At 30.4% G+C, this 16,085-nt stretch overlaps 1 protein-coding gene and 1 long non-coding RNA gene across 3 annotated transcripts; both read left to right on the plus strand.

The window, feature by feature from the left end:
* The first annotated feature begins 455 nt into the window (after nucleotides 1-455).
* LOC129892035 (transcription factor bHLH123-like) lies at nucleotides 456-5,353 on the plus strand. 2 transcript variants are annotated; one of them, XM_055967559.1, is made up of 7 exons: nucleotides 456-1,046; nucleotides 1,489-2,104; nucleotides 2,704-2,811; nucleotides 2,952-3,017; nucleotides 3,636-3,701; nucleotides 4,006-4,059; nucleotides 4,309-5,353. In XM_055967559.1, exons 1-7 carry the CDS (start codon nucleotides 643-645, stop codon nucleotides 4,459-4,461), a joined length of 1,467 nt encoding a protein of 488 aa, XP_055823534.1. In that variant the 5' UTR covers nucleotides 456-642; the 3' UTR covers nucleotides 4,462-5,353. The 2 variants fall into 2 exon arrangements, with proteins under 2 accessions (XP_055823534.1, XP_055823535.1); XM_055967560.1 differs by having other exon boundaries at nucleotides 4,009-4,059.
* Nucleotides 5,354-10,462: 5,109 nt separating this feature from the next.
* Nucleotides 10,463-12,123, plus strand: LOC129892650 (uncharacterized). The gene is made up of 3 exons (XR_008767362.1): nucleotides 10,463-10,620; nucleotides 10,724-10,780; nucleotides 11,818-12,123. It is a non-coding gene; the product is annotated as an uncharacterized LOC129892650 (long non-coding RNA).
* The last annotated feature ends 3,962 nt before the right edge of the window (nucleotides 12,124-16,085 follow it).

Here is a 16,085-nt window from a genome sequence, read left to right on the forward strand (position 1 = left end):
GTTGAGTTCAGGGCGGAGCCACCTTAGAGTTAGAGGGTTCTTATACTATTTATATATGGTTAAAATAATTTTTTACAATTTTGAAACTTCTTATTAAAATTTTTGACTATACCACACATTTTAATAATTTTTAACACAACTCATTTCAACATAATCCATTTATTTATTAACTCATCTCATTATAATCCATCAAAATTCAGTTCAATCCACTGATTTTACGCCGCTATCTTTAACCGAACAAACTAGAGTAAATTAATTATGTTTTTCTAAGCAGGAAATTAAATTTGATTTCTAAAAAGGGGCGTAACCCTTTGTTTTGTCTAATCTGTCACAAAAAAGTCAACCAATATATTGTGGTCATTTTTGAATTTCATTAAACTAGGGGTACTATAAATAGTCATATGCAGCGAAACGAAGTCATTTCAATTTTCTGTTTTCTTTTCCAATAATAATAATAATAAAAAAAGAAGAGCCAAACAACAAAGCAATTTCCAGAATAAGAATCTATCTCTACTCTACATCCATTTTTCTAGTGGTGCTTGTAATCTTTTTGGTCAAGTTGGAACATATAAAAAAAAAATAAAAAAAATCTCTCTTCTTTTTTTTCCTTTTAATTTTTCAATATTTATCCTGAAAATCGCGATGGCAGAAGAATTTCAGCTAGGGAGAGGAAATTGGTGGGAATCATCAACCTCGACTTCATCAACAACAACATCATCATCGCGGAATAAGTTTATTGATAGCGGAATTTCATCATCTACGCCTTCAGCATCGAGTACTACTGCTCTAAGCAGCATGGCGAGCAACTTTGTTAATTGGCCGACAGAAATTCATGAGGACATTAAAGTAAGATCCGATAATAGTTCTATGGTTTTTTCGGGCGCTGATTCCCATAAGCGTTACATCTCCGAATCTTCTGTTGGCGGTGGAGGTGGAGGTGGAGGTGGAGGCGCGGGGCAAAGTGTTTTATCTGTTGATGATCCTAATTTACAAATGATGGGCTTAGGCTTGTCTTCTCAAGGATTTGATTGGAACCAACCTTTCTTGTAAGTAGAAGTATTATTTTTGAAGCGTTACTGTTGTTTGCTGGTTGATTTTATTATCATAAAGCAGACGTCAAAACTGGATTGAATAGAAGATGTAGAATTTATGTGGAATTATTATTTGATATAGGGCTATTAGGACTTGGCTATATATTTTGTCAGACACATAATTCATGATTTAAATTTGATAAGTCTAAGTCTAAGATTTTAGTAGTGAAAAAACTCATATTCTAATCTTAAAATTCTGTTTAGAACTTTATATTTATTGAAAATTTTTGTTTATTTTCTGCATATAAATCTGTGATGCATGTCCAACCAAGATTAAATTGATGTTCCATTCTCTCTTTGTCTAACAAAATAAATTATATATATATACGTTTTTTTAAAAGTATATATAATATATGTTGAATTCTCTTTGATTATAAATACTATTTTTTTTCTGCAGTCGGGGTGAAAAATCCGGGAGTGGTTTTCGTTCGTTAATTCAAGAAGGGTTGAGTTCAAATGCAAATTATCAACAAGAAGGAACGTGTCATGAACAAGATCATAATAATTGGAGTACACAAAAAATATATCATGGGAATTCTGATGATTCTTCAGTGAATGATTATAATAAGCAATTATTTAGTGGTCATAATAATCTTGAAAATTCAGCAGTACCTTATGGAAGTCCATCAAATATGTTACAAGGGTTATTAATTTCTGACCTTAATAGTCAGCAACAAGAATCCAATAATTTTACAAGTGCTAGTAGAACTTTATATTATAATCCTCCCTATAATAATCCAACAGATTGTGATGTCAATATTCCTACTTCTTCTCCATCTTCTTCTTGGTCTAAATTTCCTCAATTTCTCCGAACATCGAATACTCCAAAAGTACAGCAGTGGCAGCTATCACAACCACCACCGCTGTCTGACAGCCAGCTGTCGCATTTCTCTGGTGGCACGCCTTTTTGGAATGCCACGTCAGCAGCTGCCGCGGACGAGAGACGATCAGGTTTCGTCCCGTCTTTGCATCCACAGCTACCCACCAACCCAAGAGTTGATGAGAAACCAAAGGTAATTGAATCAGCTTATACTCTCTCTTAGTATCATTTTATGTGATTATATTTAACTGAACATGAATGATTCTAGGCATTTATCAAAAGTCTCTTAAAACTTTGTTGTTTTAAATATGACATGCCATGATATTTTTGTAATTAACTGCCAAAGCATGCAAATAAAGTAAAACTGAAATTTTAAAATTAAGAGTTCTTTTATATATATATTGAATTGTTCATTCTTTTTTAAGAGATTAAAAAATAAAAAATGTCATATACAATGGAACATAGAAAGTGTACTTCCTTGAATTTTAATTTATGTGTTGTTGTTTCAGTACTAAGCAAGGAATTTAAGAAAGAAATGAATTTTTTAAAAATCTGTGGTAAAAGAACAAGCCTTAGACTCTTGTAAATCATCTTATTACGGAAAAATAATATAAAAAGATTGTAACATTTTCTTAGGGGCATATTAGAAAAACACCGTGTCACTTGATTTGCGACGGAAAGAATAATAACTAAAACTCAATTTGTTTGCTATAGGCGTGGATTTTGATTTTCTCATTTACTAAATACATACAAAAAAATTATGTACTAACATTGGTGCATTACGTACAACAGCATACAGGTGAAGTTAGGAATATAAGCACAATAACAAAGAAAAATAGCAGTGAAACGTCAAACAAGAGACCAAGGAATGAAGCACCATCTCCATTGCCAGCTTTTAAGGTATTTGCATTAAGTTCTCACGAATGAAGTAATTAATTAATTAAGGACAAAATGGGACATTTAATTTATTTGTTTATGTGATAAGAATTATAATTATGACAATATGTTTCTTTGTTCTTGATTTTTTTATTTTATTTTAGGTGAGGAAAGAGAAAATGGGAGACAGAATCACTGCACTTCAACAATTAGTCTCACCTTTTGGAAAGGTATAATTACAAAATTGCGTCTCAATATTTTTTTTATCACTTTAAAAGAAAGGGTACTATGAGCTCTTTTGGATTTAGATGGAAAGTAACTGATAAATATTAGTGTTAAAATTGATTTTATAAATAAGTAGTCATATATTTAGATAGAATTGTTGAAATTGATAATAAATAATTAATATATTTGGTAAAAAGTATTAATAAACAAGTTTACCATTAAAATGACCAATATGTCGTTAAAGTTATTTAGATAAATTGTAAATTAAAAAGTATTTGTACAAGGATTTAAGGAGAAGAACGAACAATGAAAATGGAATTGAGATGAGTTAAGAATTCTATTTTGTTAAGAGTATTTTGAGAATAAAAAAGATATGATGAATTTTATTTTTTTTTTAAAAATCTCATCCAACTAAAAGTACTGCTTATAAGTTAGTCTAAAAAAATATAAGTTGGGGATCATTTAAGACTTTTGCTTGATTTTGGCTTATAAACACTCCTAATATTTATCAAACACAAATTATTTTCTGAATAAATTATAAGCTAATTTGATCAGTTTGCTTACCTAAATATTCTTTATATGACTCTATATATTAAATTTCTGTTTGTTTTTTATTTCCCCAGACTGATACAGCTTCTGTGCTCTCGGAAGCAATCGAGTACATAAAGTTCCTCCATGACCAAGTTAATGTAAGTTTGTTAATTTATTTATAAGAGCCTTTATTTGTCTTATTGCTTCAAGGGGTGTGATCTCGAGGGTGTGATGTAAATAATTTATTTTAATACAAGTTAGCAATTGTTTCCACGATTCGTGAACTATAAATCACATAAATATAATTTTACTATTGCTCTAAGCTCTCTCTTTTGAATAAGAACCTTGAAACCACTAGGAAGAATCCAATATAAATGGAGGATAAAAGAAAATATTGCATGTTATACATAGTGAACGACTTCAATTCTATGTCATTAATTATTTTTTTCCCGTGTCACATAGCAGGTATTAAGCACCCCATACATGAAAAGTGGAGCTTCCATGCAACATCAACAGGTATAGCTATTTAAAATCGAGATTTATTATTAGAAGTAATAGTGTTATGGATTCTTAAAATTATGAGTTTAACTTGTATATACATAAATTATGTAAAGAAATTTTTACACTATTAAATTATTCATAAGATATCTAAAGGTAATTGTCTAATATTAAAGTAGGATTTGTAATCTTGAAAATAAAATAAATTATCTGCTATAACAGGTAAAAATGATTTAATAATATTAAATGTTTTTCCATATTGTGTAGAGTGGTGATAAATCCAATGTAAATCCAGAAGGAGGAAAACAAGATCTTAGAAGTCGAGGATTATGTTTGGTCCCAGTTTCTAGCACCTTTCCTGTAACTCATGAAACGACAGTTGATTTTTGGACTCCTACCTTTGGAGGAACATTCAGATAAATCAGGAGGCCTACATGAATGTGCCCTGCATTGTGCGATCTGAATTTAGTCAGAACTTCAACCGAGTGGGAAAAATAAAAAGGCCATATTGACAACAAGCCAACAACACATATGCTACATGAATTCTTCCACTATAGCTAGTCGCCTTGCCCTAGATGGATTTAAGTTATATACACCATCAGTACAATATATTTTTTTAATACCATCAAGTCATTTTTACATGTTATATCAGGTAATTGTCTTGTTTCTTTTTGAAGATTATAAATTTCACATTGTAAAAAGTTTACCTATAGATATTCTTTAAATGACCTGATAGTGTAAACGATTTTTTATATATACTGATGATGTATGTAACTTAAAACTTTCTTTTATATATCGACCCCTAGAAAAGTGGGGGATGAAGTGAAAAAAAGAGGACAAAAAAGACTACTCTTTTTGGAGGGGCCATATAACTAATTACAGTACTAGCTAGTATTATTCCAGGTCCATAGCAGGCTGATGATGATGGAAAAAGAAAGAAAAAGAATGATAAAAGAGAAGTAAAAAGAAATGAGACTTTAAAGGATGGACCAGCTCAAGCAAAATGATGCAACTTTGGCCAATATTTTTGGACCATTGTACGTGAGTATTTAGGGGTATAAAAAAAGATTATTATTATTTTTTGCCTCATAATGCTAGTTAGTTTACAAAAAGGAATTTTGTTTGTAGCTGAATTTAGTTGAAATGCGGGATAAAAGGAGCTTTTAGCATCACTAGCTGTTTGTATCTATTATTTGTGCATATAGCTGGCACTAGTTTACTTTAATTTAAAACAAAAGAAATGAAGGAATAATTGAAGTTCCAGTATGAAAGATAGATTATTTGATTGGAAATATAACTTTTCATTTGTTTATATGTGTCTGGAATAAGTTAGTGGAACTTTTTAGTGAGTTTACACTTTTTTGTTTTCTATTTTAATTTACTATATTGATGAATGAGTAATGGAGGGATGTAGGTGAAGGAGCCATGTATATATATTTTTTTTTCTATTTTCTTGATCACATGTGAAATTATACTGAGTATATTGTGTTTTGCTTTAAACGGTTGCGATAACTGCTTCAATTAGTGGGAAAAGAGAAGTCAGAACAACCACAACTTAGCGATGTCGTGTCGGGATATATAAAATTCTTCCACCTTTGATCATAAATTTTGAAATTGATTTTTGGCAATGAAAAAAATTCTTGTCAAAGGTTTTTCACCTTAAATGAGTCATGCATATATATGCACGACATAAATCTGAAGCTGGTGAGCTTGTGAATTTTCGAAGACCAGATGATTAAACAAAAAAAATAAAAAAGCTCAATTCCTCATTCCCTTCTCCTTTAACTCTTATTTAAAGAATGAAAATAGAAAAAGAGTAGGAAGAAGAGTCATGAGGAAGCAAACGCAAGATCTAACTTTCTTATTAAACTACATGCCTAGATAAAAATTTCAATATAAATGGCGATAGAGGGAGAAGTAGATATGTATATTTGATCGCGAAGAACAATATCTATATATAATATTTATATTTAGTGAGACTGAAAAAAATAAAGAAGATATTGGAAAATAACCTTTATGTTAAATAGGTTTTACTTGGTGATTATCATAGTAACTTAGACTTGATAATGTACTATAATTTTAGCATAATGATATAGGCTACTTTTAGCATTGTCATGATGTACTTTGGAATTATCTATATGGAAAATTGTTTAGGCAAACATTTTTAGCTTTACTTAGAAGCTTAATAAACACAAAAAGATAGCATCTATGTAATCATCATAATCATTGTGCTTTTGTGAAGTGACAATTTTCATATTCTTATGTATTATCCAAATTCTCTGTTTTACTTTTATTTTCCAGTATACAAAGTTGGATTTTTTTTTAATCTTAGATAAATACTATTGTAAATTGTCATGTAGATGCTTGCTCTCTTGTTCCTCCCAAAAAAAGCATGGCTCTAAAGGTTCATGGCATAAATTCCATCCAATTTCGTACCACAAGTCCACACAGAATAAAAGAACATAATCAAATAAATATATCAAAATCTATGCTAAAATTTATCATGTTATGTAATTGATACAGGAAATACAAAGCGCTTAGGAATTTCTTGAATAAAAGCCCTACTATATATGATCATAAAATTTCGTTGGTAGTCCCTTTTTTGCGACCAATAGACGATCATCTTTTTATTTCTTCTGCAACTTATAGATCTTTATGTTTTAGACCATGGTCTAAAGAATCTAAGTAAGCAAATTGAAAATCTTAAGAGAAAACACTAGACGACAACAACAACATACATACTTAGTGAAATTCTGTAAAGAAGGTCTGGAGAGGGTAGACGTACACAAATCTTTACCATACCTTAGAGATAGAGAAAGTTGTTTCCGATCTACCCTCATCTCGACGATGAGAAAATGTTAAAGAATGATCTAAAAATTTTATTGACGTTAGACGTCAGTATAATATTTTATCAGTCTCCAAAATTATATTTGCACAACTTTAAAAGAAAAATAATCTAAATGGTAACCTGAAAAAGAACATTTGTGTAAATTTTAATTTGGAAGGAAAACAGTACAAAAATCTTCTCTAATTTAATTTCCAACCAAATTAAGAGCATAAATTCTTGTTGAAGTTCAAATTTTTTGTTAAAGAATAAAAGAGTGCTCCACTACATTATTAGAGTAAAGTCAAAATATAATTATATATATATCTATGTAGAAAGTGTAGTAAATTAATAGCGATATATGGTGTTTCTATCGTGTAAGCAAGGACATAAGCAAAGGATCATTAGTTTAATGAGGAATTAAGCACCTAATTAAGCTAGTAAGATGCCACTAACCTAAACTTTGCGCATAATATTAAATTATCAACCTACATTGGCTACTTATGCGCAACTTAATTATCATTAATATTCTCGATTTATAGTTTTAACCCAAAGTATATTCGTTTAGTGATTCCCACCTGATATCAGTTTGCTTAGAGTCTGACTAAATCTGAATTCGTATATTGCAGGGCTCAATTTATAGGCGATACTTTCAATAGGATTTTTTTCATTCTTAAGGGTGCAAACCCAAAATCATTAATTTATTATAGGCGGAGGAATTCCAACCATCCCATAATAATCCATGTTGGTTAAGAGAATACTCGTTATTCAAAATAGTGTGCAAGTTGGACCGTTAATTTTTTAAAATTGAAAAACTGACTAGCTAGTGAAAACCAAAGGGACAAAGAGTTGCTCAATGGCTGAAGATTTGTGGCCTCTTAATAAAGCATGTCATCTTAGATAGACAATTGAAAAGTTTAGTGCAAACATTTAGCCATTTAGGGCGTTTTTGGTTGAGGAAATCATATTTTCCTGGAAAATAAGTGATTTTCTTAGGGTTTTTTAATTATGATATGTAAGTATTAAGTATTATCACAAAAGCATTTATTTATAATCTAGGCAATTATTATGAAAGTCGGTGGTTAATGGGGTAGGGGTGTAAGGGGTGGTGTGGAGGGGGCCTTTTGGGGGGTGGAGGTGGAGCGGGTATCGGACTAGAGAGTGTTGAAGGATGAGGAGAAGACAATCAATGTAAGATACCATTTGTGAAATTTGATTTCCTTACTAGCGTTGAGATCGAAAATAATTAGGTGTCATGCGGAAGCTAGCAACGCAAACCTCGAAAGACCATGAGTAAGAAGACAAACGAGAAATATACAAAAAAGAGACACAAACATTTAACGTGGTTCGATCAACCGACCTACATCCACAAGAGGAGACGAACAATCCATTATAAATATAAGAATACAAAATATCGAGAGAAATAACCTCACATAATTCACTCGAAATAAAAAGAGGTTCACACAAGTGATAATGTATCACTTGTGTCTCACAGTTTCTCCCCCCACACAAAACTCTCAAAGCCTCTTAGGACTACATTGTGAACGCTACCAAGTTAGAAGGAATAAACCTCTATTTATAGAGTCATAAACATTTTCCTATAAGAAAAAGAACTAGCCAAATATGGAGACATTGTATTTTCCTTTTAGGAAAAGGAAAACCTAATTATACTAGAAAAGTCAGGGCAAACACCCAACAACTAGTTCAAACATTGATTGATTTTCGCTTAGCGTGCTATCCATTGCTTCATTTAGTTTTAGAGAAGTCTTTTTTCTTATTTTAAAGAACTTATTTTCCTAAAAAAAATATTTTTTTAAAAAAATTGATCAATTAAATAAAGAAAATTAAAAAAAATTCCCCTTCGTATCAAACACAACCTTAACGAAAATTATTAATTAAATTTGGGCTGGACTGCATGAGAGAGACATGGCCTAGGATTCTGATTCATGAAGCCCACTTGGAAGATCAAATGACTCCATATAGTTGAAAAGTCCAAATTAGCATATGATCAAATCACTCCATTTAGTGAAAAGTCCAAAGTAGCATAAGTCATGGTTTTTAAATTGTTAATCACTTGGGCCGACTAAGGTCCATCACCTATCCAGACATGTAAAGACATAATTGATGTATTCCATGGGGCAAGTGCACAAACAACCTTTTCAAGATTCAAATATGTGGGTCTGAACTTAGTCTGTGAAAGCATAATTTCAAACATTGAATTTGGACTTCAGACATAAGGGTTTGAAGTTACGCTTTGATGGAACCCAACTTCAGACTCATATGTGAGAATTTGAACGTCGATTTTTTAAACTTCAATCTTTGATATATGGAGTTAGGCTCTAGCTAAGATCAACTTCAGTTTCAAAGTAAGTAGCAATAACAGGTTCAGTTTGAAGTTTGTCAAAATTGACTAACAAGCTAACACCTAGTAAATGGCTCACATGTGTGCTACACTCTTACCACTTGGCCTTTGGCCAACAAAAAAAGAAAAAAGCTACCTAAACTTTTAATACGACCGTCGGTACATTTTAAATGTCATTTAATGTTATGATATTAAAAAAAATAATTTATAACAATAATTAAAGGAATATTTAATGAAATTATCTTTCTTCTATACTCAAACGGATGATAATTATTGAGAGATATAAGAAAAATTATATATATCATTTATTATAGTATGACTAAGCTTGTGTTTGGTACCGAGGATTTTCAATTTTTCTATATTTGGAGTATCAGTCTAGGAAAACGAGTTTCTTAAAAATAAGAAAAATAATTTTCCTAATGAAAGTAGGGAAAACAAGTTGGATTCCAAATTTATTGTATCCTCCCAATCACCTAATCACCCAACTACCACCCCCACCCCTTGCGCATCCCATCTTGCTTCCATAGCATTTTACTAGATAATATATAAATGTTCATGAGATAACATTCTCTTTCGAACCAAGCACACCCTAAGTGAAAAAAAAAATAAAAAAAATCAATGCCTTCGTGTTTCTCTAGGCAAACTCTTATTTTGTACCATCAAAAGCAATTACGTATTTCTCTGAATAGCAATGCAATTATGTAGTATCATCCTGTGATATCACTAATGGAAGGACCCTTATGCTCTATAGATTTAAGCTCCAGGGCGAAAAGTTAGACTAAACTATGTATCTTAGGTTAAAATTATTTTTTTCCCTTCGTATGTTTATATCCTTATAGTTTGAATCCCCCAAAATATTTGGCTCCGCCAATAAATTTAAGCTAACTACAAAAGCAAAGTTTTTTTTTTTTGTTTTTGTAAGTAAGATATATTATAGAGTATTAACTTAGTTAAGGCAAAATTAGATTGTTTCGAGATGGCCGTGGTACATATATAGTTATGGCCAGTGTTTGGCCTACATTGTCAATATTACAAACCTTAATTTTCCTAACAAAACTAATTTCTAGAGTGTTTGATTCTATTGCTTCAACAGTATATACGGGAACTTATCTATACTATCTTAAAAGCATAAACTTCAAAAATTTAAAGTTAAATTATAAAAATACCCCTCACTTAAAAATAATCCTTACATCACATGTAAAACCCCAAACTAAACACAGCCCACTGCAGGAACTCCTCCCCTGCGATACGACGCTAAACTGCCCCAAACTTAACAGTTGTCTTCTTTCACTAACAGCTAACCGATGCACCTTTTGAATTTTTCCTATTTATATCACCCAATTGTGGATCGCTATCTCACATTAAAAGACAAACTTCTCCACAAATCGGATAGGTATGCGCTGCTTATTGTTCTTTTATTAACTAGCTTTCTTGTTTCGTTTCAAAACTTCATCTGCACTTTGTGCTTTACTTATCTTCTTGCACTGTTTTCCTAGGCCAACTTTTATTCCTCTCCCGGAGAACCACAATATTTAACGCCACCATTCAAACTCGTAAGTTTACACTCTCCTTATGCTTCCAGTAACAGTAATCTGTACTAATCTGTGGCCACTTGAATGTTGCCTGCATTACTAAACGCCTAAATACGGATCCATGACTTTTACTTATACACATTAATACTATGAAAGTTTACTTTGCATCAGAATAAGAAAGGCTTTTCCTGAGGCTAAATGGAGCATTTGGATGTAAAAGTGGGAGATGGTTCACTTGTGTAAACTGTATCTTCCATGATATTAACTCATACATAAACCATGAGAGCTTCAGATACACTATGTTGCACATTTTCACACGGATAATAATATGCCAAATATTTATGCTATCCTTCTAGACGCATTTTACAACTTATTCCTAATGTTTGAGGTGTCTGTTAATTGAGTGATCATTACATTTTAAAAAAAGGCTCAAAATCATCCTCTGTCTCTGTTAGTTTTTTCACGTGCTACCGCCTCTCAATTCACTGCTCTATGTCCATTGATTCGAAGGCAAATATATATTATTGATTAATACAACACTTCACCCAACTGGTACGAGTTTCACAGAATCATGAATGTCGCTATTTAGTTCGAATTTAGATGAAACATATATATATATACACTCACAAAAATAAAAATAGCGATGAGAGAATGAAATTAAGAATGACACAAAAACGACGCCAAAAATGAATTGATAACCTACAACACATAATGATCGATGAGAGTTTGATTTGGATTTTGTCAAAAATTTATGATGTCGTTTGCAGCTTCAAATTAATGGGTCTTCATGCCTTTATTGAATTTGCCTATCGTAAATCATACTACTAATACATACATCATAGATGTAATTCAAATTTTATGGAAAGAAGATTATATATATATGTTGTTGATTTTCTGAAAAGGACGACTTGGAGTATATGTTTTTGATTATTTTGAGCTATTCCTCATTACATTTTTGCTTTAGGGACAAACCAATCACCAAAAGATGTTCAATATATTTTCTCTTTGCACTTTATACAAGCTGTTCTAACATATCCCATTGTTGACATTTTTTAAAGAAGGAAAATTGTAAGAACTACCGCAAGATGGTGTTGAATAAAGACAAGCAATTCAACTTTCTTGTCAGTATTGATATGAATAATGCAAACCCACGAAGGAGTAACCACCAATTATAGTGAAAGAAGAAGTAAAGGCAGTGAGGCTACGAAGGAAGAGGGGCAACCAAGCCACTGAAGATCATCTCCAAAAAATAAAAAAATCGAGGCAAAATAAATTACTTTCTTGATAATGGAGCTACACAATGACTTCCTCCTATTGCCAAACCAATATATGTATCTTATTACATAATTAAGTGTGAATTCATAATATTTGATTGTTTTTCTAATTCAAAACTATATCACTTTTGCTGGTACCGCCTTATGAGTTAGTGCTATCTATTCTCTCATAAAATAATGTCAGTCCAACGCCATTATAATGATTCAACCATTTAAGATTATCACCGTTTAATATCTTAACTTATTTATAAAGATAAATAACCAATCAAAAACAATGTAATGTTTGAGCTATATAATTAAACATCGTATTTAACTAAACTGTATTTCATCAGTCCTTTCAAGTTTGAATCCAACAATCAACAATGAATACATTTCTATTTCACAATCGCTAAGATTGTAATCCCTCACAACGCAACACATTATGAACTCAATCAACGTTGTGGAAATTGATAGAAACAGTGTCTACTAGCAATAAACCAAGACAGAAGAAGAAGAGAAATCAGCTATGGGGGTATTCTGCCATTGGGAGAAAATTGAAAATATATATTGCAGTTATGAAGATGGGTCTAGAATGTTCCCATTCTTCATTATATATACATGTCCCTATTTTAACAGCTATACACTAGATATTTTACTAATTGACTAACCACTAATTAATTATAACTAATCATTAGTTACAACAAACAAATAACAACCTTCTAACTAACTAGTTAAGTCAAACTCCTACTTTATCAGAAATCAACTAACATATGCATGAATAATTAAGTGCATTCTCACATGAACATTTATACTTATTCCCGTATGATTTATCCCTTTCTAGAGAAATGGAAAGAGATACCTAACATGGTAACTCCAAAACAAACAAGCTGCGTATAAACTCTCACAAGTAACTATTTTCCTCGATAACTCTCTGTTTTCTTAGATCTACATAAATTGTTTTACTTTTTCATATTTGATGATGAAATTTGTACAATTAATTTAATATGGTCACACCTAATTATCGTTAATTGATCTGTTATGGCTGTTAGTGTCTTTGAAAAAATAAATAAACTTTCATTGGTTGAATTCATAGGTTTGGTTGAATAAGAGACGAGATGACCATTACAATTCAATTTTCAAATATCACACTACTATCATGTAGACTTAGTTATTAAAAAATATGATAGAACTGTTTTGATGCTACTTAAAGGTAACCTATATTTCATGTAATATGAAACTTTGAAAACGACGTTCTTCAATTACTTCCCAACTACCAAAAGAAATTAGTAAATCAATCAATTAATCGGACGTAATAGAGTATTATTCACAAATATAGTACGGCTACTATTTACATTTATATGAATTTTAAGACGAGGTTGCACGTGCGGTGAATCTGGTATATATATAAGTTTGTAAGAATGTGAATTCTTTGACATTTAGTCCATGTTTAATCTCCAATATCTTTATTGAATAATCCAACTATCACATTTTATATTTCCGTTTTAGGTACACATTTCATTTTTCTTCCTACAAAAGTCGTGGATTTTGAGTAGCTAAAATAAATAAAATTCCACCCCCATCTTTTTATTATTAATGATATTATTATTTGTTTTTAAGTTGCTTTCAAAGATACCAAACCCAACAAAAAGGGAACTCTGGGAAATCTGAGAAATCTCAACACAAGTCAATAACATCCTTTTGATTCTCCACGTGAATTTCCCAATCCCCATCCCCACCACAAAAAGAAAAAAAGATCACTTTCTTTTTGCTTTCTATAGTTTTTTTTTAAAAAAAAAGAGGGACCAATTGACAAAGTCCATAGTAAAAAAGATATTACTCCGTCTATCCTAAAAATATCATGAATATTAATATGAATTTCGTTTCTTATAAAATATGATTTACCTATTAAAAAAATTATATAGTAATATTTTAAAATAAAAAAAATATTTGAAAGTTATTCACGATTTTTTTTCTCCTTACCTAAACAATAAGAGCATCATATAAGATAAAATAGAAATATAATATTTTACAAATAACATAAAGTTCTATTTTATTTTATTTTTACTTTTAGAGTATTTAAGTTCTTGTTAATGTGTTAAAGTTGATGATTACTTGTTACCACTAAAAGATGTGGTGAAATGGATGAAATTTGTTTATCATAAATTAATTCGTACTTGAATCCTAAAAATGGAAAAGTTTTTGATAAAAAATGTGTCCCCTTGAATAAATTCTAAGTGACCTAAGTCTAAACTTATCGGAGCAATGAATTTCGATTATAAAAAAAAGATGATGACTTAGACATAAACTCAAGATTGGTTATGCAGGTTGCCATCAATTTGAGTAAAAAAGAAAGGAGCAAGAAGATCTTTTATGTGTCTCTCATTTAACAGTAGCGAAGTCACAAATTTTATTAAGAACATTTAAAACTTTATTATATATCTTGAAAGTTATTTTAATTTATATGTGCAATATTATTTTTTATATATATAATATAATTTTTTGATAAAAAAATATTGGACTGACCATCCTTGATATATTAATATAAAAGTTCTTAAGACCAAGAAAACACGTGTTTGACCTAGTAAAACTTTTGCAATGAATAGGGGGTATTCATAGATCTTTGTATTTGGGTTGTTAGAACAGATAACTATTGTGTGGTTCAGAAAGTCCAATAATTTTTAAACAATTGTCCTAATAAAACTTAGAATTATAATTAATGTACTAAAATTCCGCCACTCGTCATATAGTTGAAAGAAACCCATTAGCAAATCATCAAGAGTTTTAGACGTGGCATTATTATTATTATTATTATTTTTAAAAATAAATCGTTATTGTATTTAGGGAACCATATAATTGAACCATAACATTTACTACTTTATAAAATGGAAGATTCAATGAAACTGCACTTGACCATTTTTCGTTTATGAGACGTTTGGATTTGAAAATGATACTTATAGAGAATATTTAATTCTCAATTTTTTTATGCTATAAAATGTTGGCATATATACTATTAACCATAGAATATATACTATTAATCATGAGTTTGAATATAGTATTTATTATAGAACAATTGTTTATTAAATTTTAATAAAAGTTTTAATAGATCATATATTCATTTATGTGTCCATTTACTTATATAGTAGATGATTTAGTGTATAGAGTTTTAGCTTATACATAGAGGATTAAATCATCGATTTTTATAAGTATAAAATATTTTTGTTCACAATCTAAAATGAAAATTGGACAAGTCATCGGTAGAGCTGTACAGGGCAAACCGATAAACCGCTCCAAACCGATAAACTGAACCAAATCGGAAAAAAAACTCGACTAGTGGTTTGGTTTGATTTGGTTTGGTGTTTGAAAAAAAAAAACGACCATTATAGGGTTGGTTTGATTTTAACTAAAAAAAGTCAAACCGAACCCAAATCGACCCGATTATAGATATACTACTTTTAAATTATGTTATACATAAAAATATTTATTAAAATGTAATTTATAAATATTTTTTAAAATTTTTTCATAATTTTTGTTTTCTTTCTTACATTTAGATTTGGACTTGAGAAGTCTATCTAAATAATATACAAAAAAAGCCCATCTTATAAAGTTAAAACTTCAAACAGTGTTCTGCCTCCATCTTATATGTTGATATTTTGTACTAGAACTCTTTTTAAGAAGCACTGCTCTATGCTTTTTATTAGATACTATGAAAAATCCGAAAAACCCAAAAAAAAACTAAAAAAACCGAAAAAAATGATATAGAAAGACCCGATTTTTATTGGTTTGGTTTGGTTTATAGATTTAATAACCCGACACAAATGGTTTGGTTTGGTTTGTAAAAAATCCAAACCAACCCGGTCCATGTACACCCCTAGTCATCGGTATGATTGTAGCACAAGATTATATATAATTTATCTTGATTATGGGAGCGATGTAGTTTCAACTTCTTGTGCTAGTGTATTTTATATGTATTGAACGGGACTGAGTAGAGATAGTTGTTTTAGACTGACTGGCAAAAACATATTCTTTAAACTGCTAAATATAGGGAAACTTACATAAATATACTATATTAAGAA

Source organism: Solanum dulcamara, chromosome 6 (genome assembly GCF_947179165.1).
Source record: "Solanum dulcamara chromosome 6, daSolDulc1.2, whole genome shotgun sequence".
NCBI lineage: Eukaryota > Viridiplantae > Streptophyta > Magnoliopsida > Solanales > Solanaceae > Solanum > Solanum dulcamara.

What these genes read in the sequence shown, in the direction of transcription:
- LOC129892035 (XM_055967559.1), top strand. Translation starts at nt 643, where the DNA reads ATGGCAGAAGAATTTCAGCTAGGGAGAGGAAATTGGTGGGAATCATCA. An exon ending in CTCCATTGCCAGCTTTTAAG is followed by an intron (nt 2,812 to 2,951) that starts GTATTTGCATTA and finishes ATTTTATTTTAG; the next exon opens with GTGAGGAAAGAGAAAATGGG. An exon ending in TAGTCTCACCTTTTGGAAAG is followed by an intron (nt 3,018 to 3,635) that starts GTATAATTACAA and finishes TTATTTCCCCAG; the next exon opens with ACTGATACAGCTTCTGTGCT.